The 18,097-nt window shown below is 35.2% G+C and overlaps 1 protein-coding gene across 2 annotated transcripts in view; it reads right to left on the reverse strand.

The window, feature by feature from the left end:
- LOC306888010 (anoctamin-1-like) overlaps positions 1 to 11,980 on the reverse strand; it is a 49,365-nt gene extending 37,385 nt beyond the window's left edge. Inside the window, exons 1-2 of one of the 2 annotated variants that reach the window (XM_079446101.1) lie at positions 11,594 to 11,980; positions 2,936 to 3,102 (exon numbers count right to left, since the gene is read on the reverse strand). In XM_079446101.1, coding sequence (XP_079302227.1) covers positions 2,936 to 3,102; positions 11,594 to 11,606 — 180 coding nt within the window. In that variant the 5' untranslated portion in view covers positions 11,607 to 11,980. Of the gene's footprint in view, positions 1 to 2,935; positions 3,103 to 8,737; positions 8,991 to 11,593 lie in introns of those variants that run through there. The other variant, XM_079446102.1, reaches the window with a different exon arrangement.
- Positions 11,981 to 18,097: the final 6,117 nt, after the last annotated feature.

Here is an 18,097-nt window from a genome sequence, read left to right on the forward strand (position 1 = left end):
TACATTTTACATAGGGTGTGGCAGATTTCTGGCCTTTGAAATGTGTATTTATGTTAAACACTATTCTATTACCAGCGTACTTCACAACTATAAGTAAACCACTCATAGGCTGATTTTCCAGTATATGGTAAACACTGTGGCTCTGTGGTGCTTTCAATGTTGCTCTGTTGGTTTAAGTGCTGCGATTTTGGGTGTTTTTAGTCTGAACAAGGGCACACAGAAACATGGGACAAGAGAGCTACTACCCACCAAACAAATCCTATTATAGCTAATTTCTATGGGAGAAAAGATGTTAAATTTGCTGTTTTTGGGGTGTTTTAATTATTATTTGTTTTTTCTTCAGCAAGGACACATTAAACTAATCAGCGATGACAGTAAACACTTTCACATTGTTATAAAGAAAATTAACATTTCAAAATTCAGATTAGTTAATGATGCTCTTTTGTACTTTCTAGACATTAAAGAATAAAATGAAATAAAATAAAATGAAAATAGTATTCAACAGTATTTTTTAGTATATCAAATTATATTTTTTCCCAAACAGTATTTCATCATTGATATTAAGAAGACATGTTGCTCCAAATTAGCATGAAAGAACTTAAAACTGAAGACTGGAGTAATGGCTGCTGAAAATTCAGCTTTGCAATCACAAAAATTTAATTAAATTATAAAATATATTAAAACTGAAAACATTTTAAATTGTAAAAATATTTCACAATATTACTGGTTTACTGTACTTTGATCAAATAAATGCAGCTTTGTTGAGCATGGCAAACTTATTTAAGAACAGCAGTGTATATTTGCATACAGTACTTTACAGATTACAGAAACTATAAAACGATTTACATGTAAGTATTTGCAAGTGGGACTGTCTTACACAGAAACAGAGAACATCTTTTTCTAAACCAATAACGACAAAGGAACACGGAGTAAAAATCTACTTCTTTTTTCCAACAAATGAGCAGTGCAATAATACATTTATCAGGACAAAGAGGCAATCAGCCGAAGGTATTCAATTTCCCTCCTGGCATTGAGAAGCACAGATTTAAAGTATGGTCCTTCTGCTTAAAAGCTGCACACAGATGTTTTTTTGTTATTTTTAGCAGATGCTTTCAACCAAATAATAAAAAAAACAGATACACCTAGTATAGTTTACTGCAGGCACGGTGTTTTCAGAACATTCAGTGCACACTGCTTAAGAACAGGCTGGAACTCAGTAACTCTACAATTCATGCGTCATCCCTTGTGAGGTTTGATTCCAGGATCTTAGGGTTTCCAGCCTATATATCAAACCACTAAAACCAGTTCTGTGTAACAAGGAAGTGAGAATCACAATGCTGGGATTTATGTGAACACCAAACATCTATAGGGACGGTACCAACAAACCAAGTCAAAAAGGCAAAAGAAATGTCTCAATTCCCATGCCTATATATAATTTGACTTTTAAATGACATTATTCATTATGTTATATTATAGCTTATATTACAGAAGCTTAAAGCGGACAAAACACACAGTTTCTGCCAATCAATCTTGAGTACCTATAGAGTAGTATTACATCCTTCATACACTATATTGCCAAAAGTATTGGGTCACCCCCTTCTAATGAACATGTTTGACTACTTTAGTAATTTCTATGAGTACAAATCTTAATGTTTAAGCATATAATGATATTTTAGGGAATTGTGTGCTTCTAATTTTATAGCAACAGTTTGGACAGGACCCTTTTCTATTCTAACATGACAGTGTATCTGTGTATAAGGCATGGTTTAAAAAGAAATGATCGATTGAGTCAGTGTGGAACAATTTGACTGGTCTGCAGAAAGCCAAATCCTAATCCCAGCTGAACACCTCTGGTGTGAGTATATATGCAGACCTTGAGCCAAAAACTCATCACCAAACACCAATGACTTGTATGAAATTACACAAATGACTAATAGAAATTACTGAAGTAGTTAAACATGTTCATTAGAAGGGGGTGACTCAATACTTTTGGCAATACTACCCAGCTGCCTTAAAATTTTAAGTTTAGTAAACACAAATATCTACGTTGTCACTTAGTTCAACTTAACATTTCATGTTGACTAAACTTATTTGAGTTGACTAAACTTAAAATTTTAAAGGCAGCTGGGTAACAAATTTTTTTTGTAGTTGTCACATTTTTCAACTCCTGTAGCCTAAATATTTCTCATGGTAAATTTCTGAACAAGATACTAATATGGAAGCACTTTCATTTGCATTTTTGATTTAAAGAATTATAAATAATGAGATATAGTGCAGGAAGCTGTCAGTTTACTGCTTGACAACTGCTGTTTTTTTTTTCTTTCTTGATTTGCCAACTTAATCCTGAATATGTGGTTACAGCCTTATAGGAATGAGTAACACACCACTCAAAAAGTACCAAATCTATGAACATGCACCCAACACATGACTGAATAAATTTGTATAAAGTAATTTAAGATTAGCAGAGGTTATTTCAAAGTGACCAGCCTGTCCTGCAGATTTGCAAAGACGTTAAAATGCGCCCTCAGCATGCAAAGTAGTTTTGCACACCCAAAAGGGTACGCAAAATCAGCAGAGGCAATGTGTTCTAGCCCAGATGTGTTTGCCAAGCTTTAGCTTTTGATGAAAATATATATTAGGTTGTTTTATGAATTATCAGTCATGATAAGGGCTAAGAAGAATATTTGTCTTGCATAAACAGTACAATTACAATGAAAATGTGACTATTTATGTCATTTAACCTCCTCAGCTTTAATATCACATATCGCCTGTTTCAGACAAAGGTGTAAACTGAAGCATTCAAATGTCCAAATATTTGTCCATAGTTTGCCTTGCAAATTACAATGTACTAGAAAGACGGGGAAACAGATGAGGGACTGGTAATAAAGTAGACAAAATGAGTGCAGAGAAATGTTTGTCTGTTGTTGTGACTTACAGCAGTCTGGAGGTATAGAGACTCTCTAGTGCCTTTAGAATTGTCTTCATCAATCCCCTTCTCATCCAATGGGACGGTTTCATACTTCTCATTTCGCCACATGCTGTCTTGTCTTCTCGGGCCTGATGGCTGCTCCTCTGTGCTGTCGAAACCCAAGAGTTTCTCACCTGCAGAAGTGCAAACACAAACTTAGCAATGCAAATATTATTGCTTTGTGATAGGAATATGAAGTGCGATGCTAAATTAATCTCAACAACTCTTTCACACACACAGAATTGCAAATAACCAGCTGGTATGAAGTTTAGTTTGACTTGCGTTTAAAGAGAAAAATCAAGTTTGAATGCAAATTTCATTTCATGAAATGAATGCAAAAAACAGAAGTGGTCACACAGTCAGTAGGGTAAACGTACCTATTAAGCTCACCAAAATCTACATTGAGACATTTTTAGTGCAAAAGATATTGGTTTCAGTACAAAAAGTTATGTTAAAATAAAATGTTAATCTCTCACACAAAAATATTTAATTTTATTTTAAATGACAAAAGCATTTCAATTAAGATATACATCATTAAATTCAAAAAGTCTGGCTGTGCTAACTTAATGGGTACATTTTTAAGCACTTTAAGCACACCCCTGTTCCCATTAAGCTCACATCATGTTTTATTAAAAATTCTTGTTTATTTCAAAGAACATTTTTAAAGAATAATTGCAAAAATATATATTTTTTGAAGGAACAAAGTCAATCACAAAAAAAAAAGAAGACTAAAATCAAGCAACAAGGCATTCAAGTCGATCAGTTATATATTCATAATGAAGTGTTATTAAAGCACATTGCAACATCTATAGACTAGTCCACGTTCAGCTAAATAACACATTCAAAAATCAGATAAAACAAACCAATAAAACATTTCATTCAAGGGGATGAACATGGAAACTAGCCTCATTATGAAACCTCTTTTTAAATTGATTTCAACTTATCTAAAGTCTCTTAAGACTGGAATACACTACATTATTTCCCCCCGATTTTACACAGATTTACAGTCTGGAGAAATTGATACTAGTTACCAAAGATCAGAGCCAGTCTGCAGATTTGAGTCGACAGAATCCATAGAAACTCGATTAACTTAACTTAAAGTGACAACCATCAGTTAATATTTCAAATCTATTTATGAAGTATTTACATAGATGTTCAATGTGGAAGAGCTTAAAGAGAGCACACTGAGCTTAATGGGAGCAGCAACAATTTTTAATACATTTCATGTCATATTTATTAAAATGACAGGATTTTGCTAAATAAATAGTCTAGGTCATGTTTTAAGTTCATATATATTGTAATATGAACAACTATTATTAACAATATCTATAAAATGATACTTTTTCTTATTGATGTCACACTGAAGCTGTGTGATTTTCATAGTAGTGCACCCTTTAAACTCACATTAAAATAAAATGAAATCTTTAAAAATTACAGCACTGTAAAACAACAGACCAGCAATAAACTGTCAATTTATAATATCATGGATTTAAAAGTACAAGCCAGTAATGCCTGTGAAGTAATATATTAGCCAGACAGTGTGAGCACATGGAGACCCATATCTCAGTGTAACGATCCAACTGACTTGAAATTGTAGGCGGTATATAGTAACAAACACATCAATTGGTTAAGACATCAAGTAGGATAATACATTCTTTTTTCTTTTCCTAATCTGATCTCAAAATTGGAAGTGTCCTTAATAGGTATACGTTTACCCTACTCTATTTTAATTTTTTTCAAATTTTGGATTAGTGACCAAGAAACTGTGCAGAATTTTAAATATTTCTTCTTATTTTCATGATTCTTTGTTTTATTATGAAAATTTGAGGTCTCAGAACATACTATATTTAATATTATAACAACTTCTGTTGCTTTTTATAGATCACAGCTCTGGAGTAAAAACAGAGAGGGCAGCAAGGGGTCAATATAATTCTTCAAAATTAATGTAAGCACAACAGATGCCTGATAATGCCTTCCAACCTAATTATAGAGCAGCTGAGAGCAAATGCAATTCATTCAGTTCAAGACACTCATCGAAAATTAATCATCTGAACTAACACGAAGGAATTAAATAATTTTTTAAAAAATGGGGTGGTAATATGGCAATGTTATTGCATTGTGAAGCATAAAATCTGAAATAAAAAATTAAGCAAAAGCAACGTCCTATAGAACATGCCTACATTCTCCTCCCTAGAATGCATATGTAGGTCATTGTTGGATACAAGTGTGTGTGTGTGTGTGTGTGTGTGTGTGTTTAACCTCGGATTGCTCCAGGGGGATTGTCAGTGCAATAATGTCAGCTTGCCTTTTATCTTTTGTACTCAGTTTAAATATGAACATGATAAACAACACAATAAATAACAAGTAAAGTACATATATATTTTTTTTGACAGACATATGGATATGGAGTATTAATACAAACACCTTCTAATATTAAAATAGCATATTAAATGTGAAAATAATTAGTTCACATGATCCCAGACACATTCATGTTATATTATTACAATATTTACTGTAAACAGTCAAATATGTAAACAATCTTTAGAGCAATTTTCTTATATTAATAAGCGAGTTTGAAAAATATTTTGTTGAATAATATTTTCATTCCTGCAGGAAAATCATTTCACCATAAGATGGTCAAGCTGATTTTTGCAACATGATAGATGGTTTGTTACTGGTCCAAGGTGGTTTACCAGATTTAAAACGTCTGCCGGATCAATCTAAGCCCTATTAACTGCTAGTCCATCTGATCCATCACCTCCTAGATCAATGTACAAGCTAATAAACAGAACTGAACAGCATGTTCCACCAAGAACCCATATAAAATCCGCTGCCATCAGAAGAGGAACACAAAGGCTATGATTATTGAATAGCAAATTGATGTACTGGTAATTTTCTGCAAGGAACATTACCTGTTTCTTTATAGAGGCTGTTTATTAGGACCATTTACAAGTGGATTTTCCATTTGCTTGTTGAGATCAGATAATGAAGCTTTGATTGAGTAAAATGATCTCAGACAAATAAAAGTATTTTTCAGGATGAAAAACACCCTTGTGGTAATCATTAAATTTCATTGTCTTATGGTATTTGAAAGCCAATAAATCATGAAACTTACTTGTCACATTGTTGCTGCATCATTTTTAAAGAAATATGGACAATATAACAGGATTTATACATCATTCCCACGTTCTACTATATAGTAGATAATGTAGTAACATTCTCCCTTAAACCAATTCTCTTTGAAAAGCCAATCCTCCATATACCCCAAATGGGAAAATCCCCTCTGACAGCTGAGGTTGACATGCACCGCCCCCTCAGACCAGCATCTCTCTCCTCCTCAGGTGAAGATGATGCTGCTATGGATTTTCCTCATGCGCTCCGTGTGTGTGTGTGTGTGTGTGTGTGTTGCGTGAAGGCAATGCGTGACTGCTCTAAACCCTCAGTACACTTAATAACACAAGCCTGATTGCTCATAGCTACAGCGTATCTGACTTTATTAGTAGTATTATTTTAATAGTAATAACATCAGTCAACAGGTTATTGCACAAATGCATTATTTATAACATATCTGGGTTTTATAAATAGTGTTTTGCAAAGCAATCTGGGCTTTTTAAACATGCGTTAGAAATAAATACGTTGTCGGAGTGAATTCTGGCTACAGAGCGATTCATTATCATGTCGATCTTTAATATTCATCATTAATGAACGCGCGTTCAGGATTCTGAATACAAAACATGAGAAACTCACCCGAGCCATCAGCCTCCTCATCTTTCCTCGCAGTATTTACATCATCTTCACCCTTCATTGGCGCAAATGTGTCTAGTGGAAGTTGTTTGTGTCGTGCGAGAGAGACGTCCCTCCGCGATCGTTTGTGGAGTATTTACATGAAGTCTCGAGGACTGGATCCGTGCGAATGCGTTTATATCTCATCCACCAACCACACACATCTACATCACAACCAAACGCACGAGCTTTCCCTCGCATCAGATGCGCTTTTGGGCAGTTCATCAAGCAACATCAGTTGAATGCGGGCTTATTTCATTTTGTTCAGTGATGTTTTGAATGTTAAACCTGAATGATTTCATACCTGAAATCCAAAAGATTTATGAAACAGAAAGATGTGTGGAACTGCAAAAATCTAAATGCACAAAATGTTTTCACAAACAAATATGTCTAGCCTTTTGGGCTAAACCGTTCTATAAATGAAAGTTTTTACAACCATGAATTTGACAACATTCAGAGCATAATATTATTAATCGACTATCATCGATTATTCTCAATTTTTTTTTAAGAATACTGATTCAAAATGGTCAACTAAATCTGGCCTACAACAATGTGCATACTATCCATCCTAAATTCTGTTATATTAGTAATTTTCAATACTATTTAGGGCAGATAGGGTGGATAGTATGCACATTGGGATGCAGGGCTCTGATTGGACGACAAGCGTTTCCAGAGTGCTGATAGGACCATTTATATCACTTCATTGTTACATCATTAAGTCTGTAGCTGGCGACAAGTGACTATCTTTTATAAATGAGTCATTGAAGCATTAATTGAACCGATTATATTGATTCATTTATGAACAATGAGTGACTTTACGAGGGAGTCATTGAATCATTCACTCGATTGATTTGTTCAAAACACTGATTCATTCAGGTACGAAAGTTGCTGAAAATCTTTGATCTTTGAGATCTAGATTTCTGCACTCAGTCAAGCCAAGTAAACACACACTTCACTCCATATCGATCAATGCATTGTCCAGCGCTCATGCAAATGACCTGAAAAGTCTTCAGCCACTGGAAGCAGGCTACAGATACTAAAGTCAAGGACCCAGCAAACGGATTGTTTACCTGAATATATAATTTTACCAGGAGAACAGGTAATTATACACACACACTTTTTCCCGGACACATTCTCTTATTTACTCCAAAACAGCTCAAGCTCAGTCGTTGCTGCTAGTGACTTTTTTGTGTCAGCAATATAAAACTGCACGATCGCTAGTGTAATATTGCTTATCTAGCCTACTGCAGTACACCCACCCAAAATGCATTATTGCATATAATATATTATATATATATATATATATATATGTGTGTGTGTGTGTGAGAATGTATAATATATATATATATTCACATGTGTGTGTGTGTGTGTGTGTGTGTGTGTGTGTGTGTGCGCGTGTATGTATATCTATATATATATATATATATATATATACACACTATATATACACGTGTGTGTGTGTGTGTGCGTGTATGTATATATATATATATATATATATATATATATATATATATATATATATATAATGTTGCATATAGTTTATATAAATGTGAGCCTGTAGCCACATAACCATTTTGTGATTACTTTCTAGACAAATTACCACCTGATTTAGGGGGAACTGATTAAACAGAGATTATCTGAGCGTGCACACGCCTACAGCTCACACCTGGTGTAGTGCCGAATTCTGACCCCCGCCAGATTATTACCCCCCTAGTATTGGTAGGTTTAGGGTTAGGTGTTGGGGAGAGGTTAGGGTTAGGCAATCAGGTAGCGATTTCAACGAGGGGGGTAATAATTTGGCAGGAAGTCGAAAATATGCACAACACCGACAACACTAAATAGACAATCGAATCCTAAGCAGGCTAGTCAGTGCTTTCCAGAAGGAGAGTAATGTCTTAACATTTTTAAGCCACCTTTAATTAAATGCTGGAATTGTCCAGTGCCACTTCGGAGCTTGAGAAGAAGAATGAAAATGTTGAATCTTACTTGTGCTCAGAGAGGAAATCACTCCAGCGCTTCGGCTCCTGACTCCGGCTCACCTGCGCAAGCACTGTTGATCTCAACCACTCAAGAACATGTAAATATCTTTCCGCTTTACAACTTGGAGAGAGTGAAGTCTTAACAATTAAAGAACCATACTTTTCGAACAAATTCGCCGCAACGCAACGTATAGCGCGATGTGCGGACAGCGCGTGCACAGCACTGATATGACGTATTCATAGGTGTTTCCTTCACTATCAGAGCAGGTCAGGAATGTGGGCAGGCAGGGAACTGACTCAAATTTATATTTACAGTTTAAATGACTGGGTAAATGTTTACACACATTGTGAAATGGTAAACACACGAAACATGCACAAACACAGTTTGAACATCTCTGAACAAAAAGTCTTTACGTGTCACGAAGTTATATGCATCACAATAACTGCAGGTCTTCCACGGTGATGAAAAACATAGAAATATCATGAGATTTTAAAATTGTGATTTCCAAGATTTTTTTGTTTAACTATTGGCAAGGTGTTGATCTTTAATTGCTTGTTCTTTGTGTATTGGCAGATTGTGGGCCAATCAAACCACAGCAGTTGGTTTCAGAATGGCCCAGGTTTATCTGAGGGTTGTGTCCCATGACACTGATGAGACTTGAGTAGGGTTTCTCTCCGATGACGACTCAGTATTTGTAGTGCAACGCTACCTGTGGATGGTACAGTGGCATGTTGGCTTCCTGAGGAGCCTACAAGCAAATATGCTAATTTCTTTTATTCTTTATTTTCACTTCTTTAAACATTTGAGTACACTTAGCCTACACATGCATTCATTTTGCAATATTAAAATGCATCCTAGTGATTCAATAGAGATAGTTATCTAACCTGCCTGATGCAAAAGGTTTTATTTTTTCTTTCTTCTCTTATGTGTCTTGTCTTTGCTAGCCATTAATCTCTCTCTTATGTTGTGGCTAGGTTTCAGATGACTTCAGAATGTTGGAAAAACTGACTTCCTCTTTTGTCACTAGTTTTTGAAGACAACAATGCTAATTATTGCCCTCAGTGTGAAGCTGACTAAATTAACAAGAGTGGTTAAGCAATTATATGCCTAACTACTACAACACAGTTAATGTATAATTGTTTAGTGTAACTACTTAACTGTAGGACAGTATACTACCAGTAGTCTCTTCCTCCTCTTTTATCTCTCTCAGACATACTCTCTCTTTTTAAGTCTCTCTTTATGTTTGCTCCATATCGTTAAAACATGCTACAAGAGAGGCCCCAACATGTACTTGGAATGTACATGAAGCTACACTTGAATCTATGAATGTCATTACACTAGATAACAAAATATCAAGCAAATGGCATACAAACAAATGATTCTGGACTTTTTCTCAGAACTAATGCTTAGAAAAGTCAGAAGCAAAATAAAGAAATTAGCCAAATGTGTTTCTGTTACAGAAGATAAGTGAAATAGCATCAATTTGTGCAACTAATATGATTTATACATAGATTTATACTATATAAATTTGCATAAAACAAACTACAAATAGTCTTCAGGTTAACATTCACTGATTTTACGATCTGTAGTATTTTAAAGAGTTTATTGAGCCTTGAGACAAAAAAAAAAGTTTGCATAAGTGTTTTTTTGTTGTTGTTGAGTATCATATTTGAAACATCAGGCTCTTATGGTTCATATTGTATGACAGGAATGCAGTGCAATACAATGATGACTGAGAAATGTACAAATAAACTTACCTCAAAAGCCGTGGGTATTTACATTTTAACATGATTTTTCAAATAATTATTATTATACTAAAAGGCATTTTCTTGCTAAAAAAAGTATTCACTATCGATCAGAGGGGAGAATGCATATGAAGCTTGTGTACAACAGGTTTTCCAGTTCTGATCTAATATGATAATTGAACTAACTTCAAAACTAAGCCATATCAAGAGTTGCTTGTCCACCACGTCTGATGTTAGCTCAACACTTCCACTGTCACTGGTGAGATTAGGTGGTTTTGAGAATTCAGTTTTTGAGAATTCAGACTTGCTTATGCATGTGTACATAATGAAAATTATATTATTACCGCATAACATCAGCATTTGTCTGAGTTATATTTGCAATTACTTTTCAGCCAGACTGATCCCAAGGACATTTTTGGTCAATGAAGCCAGTTTCCCTCAAGTTCCTAGCAGAGTAACTACAGGTGAAGTTCATCACATTAACTATAGACCAGTTAGACAAGTTTGACAAGTTCACAAGTACGTTTTCTCCTAGTTTTGATAAGGATATAAATCTTTTACTTAAAGATTTTACTTTTACTTTTACTTAAAACCTACTACTAACTAGTGTTGTCAAACAATTAATCGCGATTAATCGCATTCAAAATAAGTTATTTACATAATAAACGTGTGTGTGTGTGTACTGTGTATATTTATGTATATATAAATGCACTCACATACAGTATATATCTTGAAAATATTTACATGTATATACATTTATATTCTTATATTTTATATTATATATTATATATAAATATATTTAATATATAAACATAACATATTTGTCCTGAATGTATACGTGTTTATATACATAAACATACACGGTATACACACAGATATTATATAAACAAAAACTTATTTTGGATGCGATTAATCACGATTAATCGTTTGACAGCACTACTTCTAACTATTTGCTTGAAGTATGCTTGTGCTATTAATCTTTATAATAAAAACCATTTGGTGTGGTATTTTGTAATGCAATTACATTCATACATTTGGTGCTTAATTATTTGTTATGCAACACACACACACACACACAATTGTTAATCATTTTTAAGTGTATGAGATACATTTTTACCTGCTGGTTGCATTATCCCAAAGCTGTCTGTTTCTGTCAGCGTGTCTCTTCAGTCTTCCCTGTCTGTTTAAAACTTCCTCATACACTGTATCTGTGTAAATGAGTGGAGGTTGGACTGCCACAGAAGCCCCTCCGCTCGAGTGGGCTGTCTCAACCCCTGATGGGAGATTCTCATTTGCATTGATTTGGAAGTCTTTTCAGGTCTATAAGTACTTTCCCACACCAACCCAAGCCAAAATATCACAAATTTGTTGTCTTAAATATGAAGCTGGTCGAAATTTTAAAGGAACCATTTATCCAAAAATGGATAGTATACAATAGCAGGTTTATTAGACAACTACATTAAACCAACGCACCTCTTCTCTTGACTGATGCCTAAAGGTATGTGGTGGCTAAGTGCTTGTAGAAGAGGTGTGTCTTCATTTGCTTCTTGGAAGATGTAATTGTTTCAGCAGTCCAGGTGGAGTTTAGTAGTTCACTCTGCCAGAGAGGAACAGAGAGGGTGTAGGTTTTGGAGAGTGACTTTGTGCCTTGTTGTGAAGCAAGGCGTTGCTTATTCAGTGACCTGAGCTTTACTCAACCTCATGTCGTTCCAAACCTGTGTGACTTTCTTTCTGGTATGAAACACGAAAGGAGCAAATGCAACCGAATCATGCAGTGATCATGGACTGACACTTTCCCTAACCCCATAGCTCTTAAATGTTCAAGCCTTCAAATTTGCTGCCAGTCTAGTTTTGACGTCAATGAAGCCACCAGTTCACATGTCTCTTAACAAAATACAATGTGCCAACTGAGATTTGGAATCTACAAGTGTTCAAGTTCCTTTCCATTCCTAGGAAATGTTTTGCTAGAATTTCTAAATGTTGAGAACCAATGAAAAGCCAATGTCATTCTGTTTACCAGCAAAAGCCCATTTTAGTCCACCCAGCCAGTGGCCAGTTTAAAATGCAAAATGTTTATTTGTCACTCTCATCGACAGCCTGATGCTACTGGATTTGTCAGTATGCAAAATTTATCTTGCACTATGTCCAAAGGAAAACATGGCTTTGTTTTTGAGTCTTCAAGTGATACTATATTTAAACTTCTAATCCTGTTCTCACAGTAAATAACAAACATTTGTGGTCAGAATCTCTGCTGCATGATGCAGTATTAGATAAAGCCGGGAAGCTGATAGCTGAAGTATGTTTTAGGGAAAAAAAACTTTCTACTGGGAATTCAGAAGCAAAAGGGTCACTAAGCTCCACCACCATTTCCCGTTTGTCAGAAACTTTGTCCTGACCTTTGAACCCAGGCCCTCCGTGACATACCCCTCAACAATCTAACCCCATGTTTATTTCCACCCTTTACAACCCAGAGACTTGGCTTAGCTTCTGTGAGCCCAGAATAACTGGACAACTAAATATATCTTTTGTGCTCATTTTTAACCAAAATTGTAATTTTGAGTGATGCTTGCCCATTTAAAACTTGCCGCCACAATGCTAGGGATGCTCTCGTGATTTCTTATTGTCCCCATTCAAAAGAGCCCACCCCCAAGTCTCTATTGTCCTGTTTATAACTGGAATTAATTGCATGAGACTAAACGGGTATAATCAGGGTCTAAAAGCTTGTCCACTTCCAGAGGTTATCAAAAACACATTCGCAGGATTGCTCTTGAAGTATAAATGCTCATGTGTTTGAACAGCCACAAAATCCGCCTACTCTCCACCCACTGACCTAAGACGTGAGCGTTATGGGACATGTTTTGAGAGAGCCACCAAAACAACCCGTTCCATCTTCACTATGTTGTGCCAAAACATTGCAGGTATTGTTTCGATATGCTTTCGTTCCTGATCGCTCATAAGTATTCAGTCATGTTGTGCACTGTCGGTAACGTGTCTAGGTTGATTATTTGTGGTTGGATTGCTTTGCATAAATGAATATATACAACAAATGGGATATGGGATCTTTTTTGCATGAATTATACTCCACTAGGCATACATCATGAGTTTTATTCACCAGAAAAGTAATCTAAAAAAGCCTGAAAACGTTTCTGGAAAGTTGTGTTAAAATGCTTTAATTGTGTGTCTTAGATATGCAAACAATGACCATGAATGTGGACATGAGCACACAAAACATCTTGTTTCTACTTCTCCAGTGACTAATGAAAGGAATATAGTTTAGGGAAGCGAGTTTGATCACGCAGTTGAGTTTGTTTAATCATGAATGCCCTGCAAAACGATTCCACCTATAGCCCCAGACATACCAAAGAACTAGTGGCATTAAAAGCTAACTATGGTGTCGCTTATGTCACCTTTGCCAAAAGTTTGCACTTGAACATCACATAGCCTACAGCCAATGATCAACTAGTGCATATTCTCTACTCTTGCATGAGAGAAAAATAACTCTCTTCTTCTTCAAATATGTCAGATAGTTGTAAATAGCACTGGCACTGTCAGCCCTTGACTTTGTGGATGAATAAAGAGATGAAAGCAAGCAAATGAGAAAGTCAAGTGGACACACTACTTTAATTTTTCTTTTCATGCACTGTTTTACTAAGCTGAACAGCCAGTCAAATCTCTATCATCGATGGGCTCCACCAAAAATTCAACATGTGCAGTCAGCCAAAAAGGCACCAATGGGGGTTTGACTGTAGTGCCAACACATACTGGAAAAACTGGGCGGATAGTTGCTTAAGACAAATCGACACTGGCCGACAACCAACCGCTTAAGAAGCCTACACTCTTAAAAATAAAGGTGCTTAAAAGGTTCTTCACAGCAATGCCATAGAAGAACCATTTTTGGTTCCACAAAGAACCATTCAGTCAAAGGTTCTTTAAAGACCGGTCTCTTTCTTACCTTTTTATAATCTTCTTTTGTCACAAAGAAGGTTCTTCTATGGCATTGTGAAGTACCTTTATTTTTAAGAGTGTACTGTCATGTCTCATGTCAGACTGTTGAAACAACAATCACATCTTGTGTCTCAGATATAGACTGAAAATGATTGTGACTTATGTATATTACTACCATTGTTGCAGTGTTTGTCTTTTTGCCATGCCATTTGTTTTGTACATTTTAATGGATTATTTTTACTTAGTACTTAATAGACTGATAAAGTTTAAACTCAAATTTAGAGCAGATATTGGACCCTTGAATGCTGTGATTGACCAATCAGAATGAAGATTTCCAGAGAGAATACTTGTAAAATAATAATTTTCTTGACTTTTTTTTTTAACCTGGATGGCACTGTGGCAACGTCTCCAAGATGCTTCAAGAGACCTTCCTGCAAAGCTATACCTGGAAAAACTATGTGCAAGTGCATCGAGGGCAAAAGCTGCTTTAAATGCAAAGGCTGCTCATTTAATTTAGTTTATAGAAGTTAATTGATAAAGAAAATCTATTTATGACATTATTTTTGACAGCGTCCTTATTTTACAGCATTTTTACACTAGTGCAGGTAGGTTTCTTGAAGCATCTTGCAGACGTCGCCACAGTTCTTCTGGATTTAGTCTGTCTCAGTTTGTTCTGTTTCTTCATGTCATTCCAGACAGACTGGATGATGATCAGATCAGATCTCTGTGTGGAGCACTGGCTGTTGTCAGACAAAAATCTCATTGGATTATTACAATTAATGGCAAAATGAATGTTTGGACATGTGAACTGATATTATACTGACACACTATCCAGGTCCAGTGCCACAAATGCAGTAAATCCTGCAAAATTCCTTTAAGAAAGAAGGAAAACAAAAATGTTGATATTTAAGTAAATGGATATAAAATCATTTGATCATTATACATATGAGATCTGATGTTGTGTGCTGAGAACATTGATGACCACCAATTAAGTATAAACGCTGTGATGGTGGTAATGCACTCTCCATGGGAAATATGTCCATTACTGTCCTCACCCCAATCTGAAACCGTTCCATTAACAAGTTCCCATACACTGACCGCTTCCTCTTATCCCCCATATTTCCTGTCACAATTTTCAGCTTAAATTGAAACAGGCTGGTGGATCAGCATGCGATCCATCCCAAACAGTCAAAGTGAAGGCTTGTCACGCAGCCTAGTTGTTCTTAGGATGGTCTGAATATTTTCTCACAGGCTCAGTCAAGTAAAGTAAACTGAGGGTCATTTGGAAACTGCAGATCATTTGAAGATTAAGGTTCTACACCAAGAACAAAGAGAAACATCCTTCCCATTAACTGTCTACAACTTCCCCTCCCACAAATCTCAAGGACTGTGACGGCCAAAAGCATCATTTGGCTCAAGGCAGTGTGTAAGTGTGTGTGTGATGGATAGAGTTATGGTTATGATAATGCTGAGGACTGGCCGCCGTGGGACTACTAAATTTGGAATTTTTGGAGGGAGAGCCTGTACATCCTGTGTGTGCTGGGGAGGATGTTTTTCTCTTAGTGGGGTCGCAGAAAAAAAAAAATTGTAATGGGCATCAGTGATCTTACTGCACTCATTTTCAATTAATCTTTTCTTTTTTTCATGTCAAGTTTTTATCCTGTATAATTTCTTTTTCACAGCCAATAAATAATAATTTAAGCAGGCCAAAGGTGATTTTAGAAGTAGAATCAAAGGTTGCAAGTCTAGAAAAAAAGCAATTAATTGACCAATAAAGTAAAGTTAATACTGAATAACTTAAATGTTAGATACTTGTCTATAGGCCAGTTTCAGCAGTGACAACTACATTTAAATTAAAGTGACTATGAATCTAGAATGTATGAATTAAAAAATGAAAATTATAAAAAAACAGCGATAATACATTTTTGTTATTCTTAATTATTGTTATACTATTATTATAACTAATATTCATTATGATGTCTGATTTAATTACTGGTTTTAATACAAGTAATCTAAAATACACTGTATTTAACAAATATTAATTATTTCTAATTGTATTTTAAATCATTTTTTCCACAATATGTGAATATTCTTTTTCCAGTAATCACAATAATTATTATTATTATTATTATTATTATTACTTCTCAAATGTTGCTGTGTGTGCTTTTGGAAATTGATTTTTTCCTATCCAGGCTTATTATTTTAAGTATGTAAAAAAATAACAATTAAAAAAAAATGTGCAAGTCTAATGATTTATTATTATTCATACTGTAGGCTACATATTGGGGAGTACTTTTCACCCACATGACTATGATAACAGTAAAAAAATTTAAATAATCATCTATTGTCTTTCTTAAATCCAAAACTGTCTGTGCTGTATCAGGCAGAGCCTGCCCATCTTCCATCACTTGGTCAAGGACACATATTCAATTACAATTTCAGTGGGGTTGCATTCAGGTCTGGGAGTCAAAAAAAGTTTCACATGCTGTTCAAAAGACACTGTGATATTTCCACTTTCAATAACATTCATCTCAGAAACAGCAAATGTAGACATCTGACATTTACAAGTCACTACAGTGTCTGCAGAGGTACCAAACTTATATTTTACATGATTGCCATATAACTAAACAGGGCTAGAATAAGGACACACATTAAATGTTACAAATAAAAACAAAGGCTGATTATGAGATATATAATTGCATGTGATCTGACTAAATTAAAGATGATGTAAAGAGCACGTACAATCTGAGGGTAGCCTAGATTCTTTTTCATCGCCAGTATCATCTTTCTTTTGTGGTGGTAATCTAGCAGCTAGACACACCTATAAGCTAATGCATCTCTGTAGGCTGGGTTGGTTTTGTTCAAAAAGTACCTGGCAGGTTATTTAGAAAGTGCTGGTGCTTTTGAGGTGAGTTATCAAATATTGTTAAATTATGCCGGGCAGTCTTTTTTTGGGGGGTTGGTAGATTTGATTTACAGCTAATGTTTCACTTCCTCCCACCTGGAATGTGATTTCTACTGAGAGGGCCCTACTGTATGCTGTTCAGGGGGCCCAGAAACAATAGGTACCTGAAATTTGCCAAAAGTACGTTTCAATTTTCGTAATAGCCTACACTTTTGGACACAAAACCAGTCTTTACTATTCTTTCCCTGCCACGTTAAATGACACATTTCAGGAAAGGCTCAGTAAACGGAACCAATGTCATTATTGTGGTTCTCTGTGTGATAGCGACACCTCGTGGCGAATAATGTACGTTACCGACTATAAACTCTAGATCTCGCACTAAAAACGAAGAGAAAACCTGTTAAGCGTCAAGGATATGCTTCTTGTGCAAAACCAACATAATGTCTAATAGTATACTAGTAGTCTAAGTCTAATAAAGTGATTAGTAATATACTTTAGCATTTATTTCATCAAGCCATCAAACCAAATAAATAAAACATTTAGTAATTTCCCAAAATCTCTGAATAAATATGAACCTAAAACTAATAAATACATACATTAAATGACATTTCAGTGAACCTATGCATTTAAAAAAACAGCACACGAATTATTTTTTAAGCATACTGTCCCTTTCTTATTCACATTCCCTTGTATAATTGCATCTGTATATAGATTTCTGTACTTACATATGTTCTAAACCCTGGAAATACAACTAGATAACTAAATAAATAA

This window comes from Barbus barbus, assembly GCF_936440315.1.
Source record: "Barbus barbus genome assembly, chromosome: 2".
Classification (NCBI taxonomy): domain Eukaryota; kingdom Metazoa; phylum Chordata; class Actinopteri; order Cypriniformes; family Cyprinidae; genus Barbus; species Barbus barbus.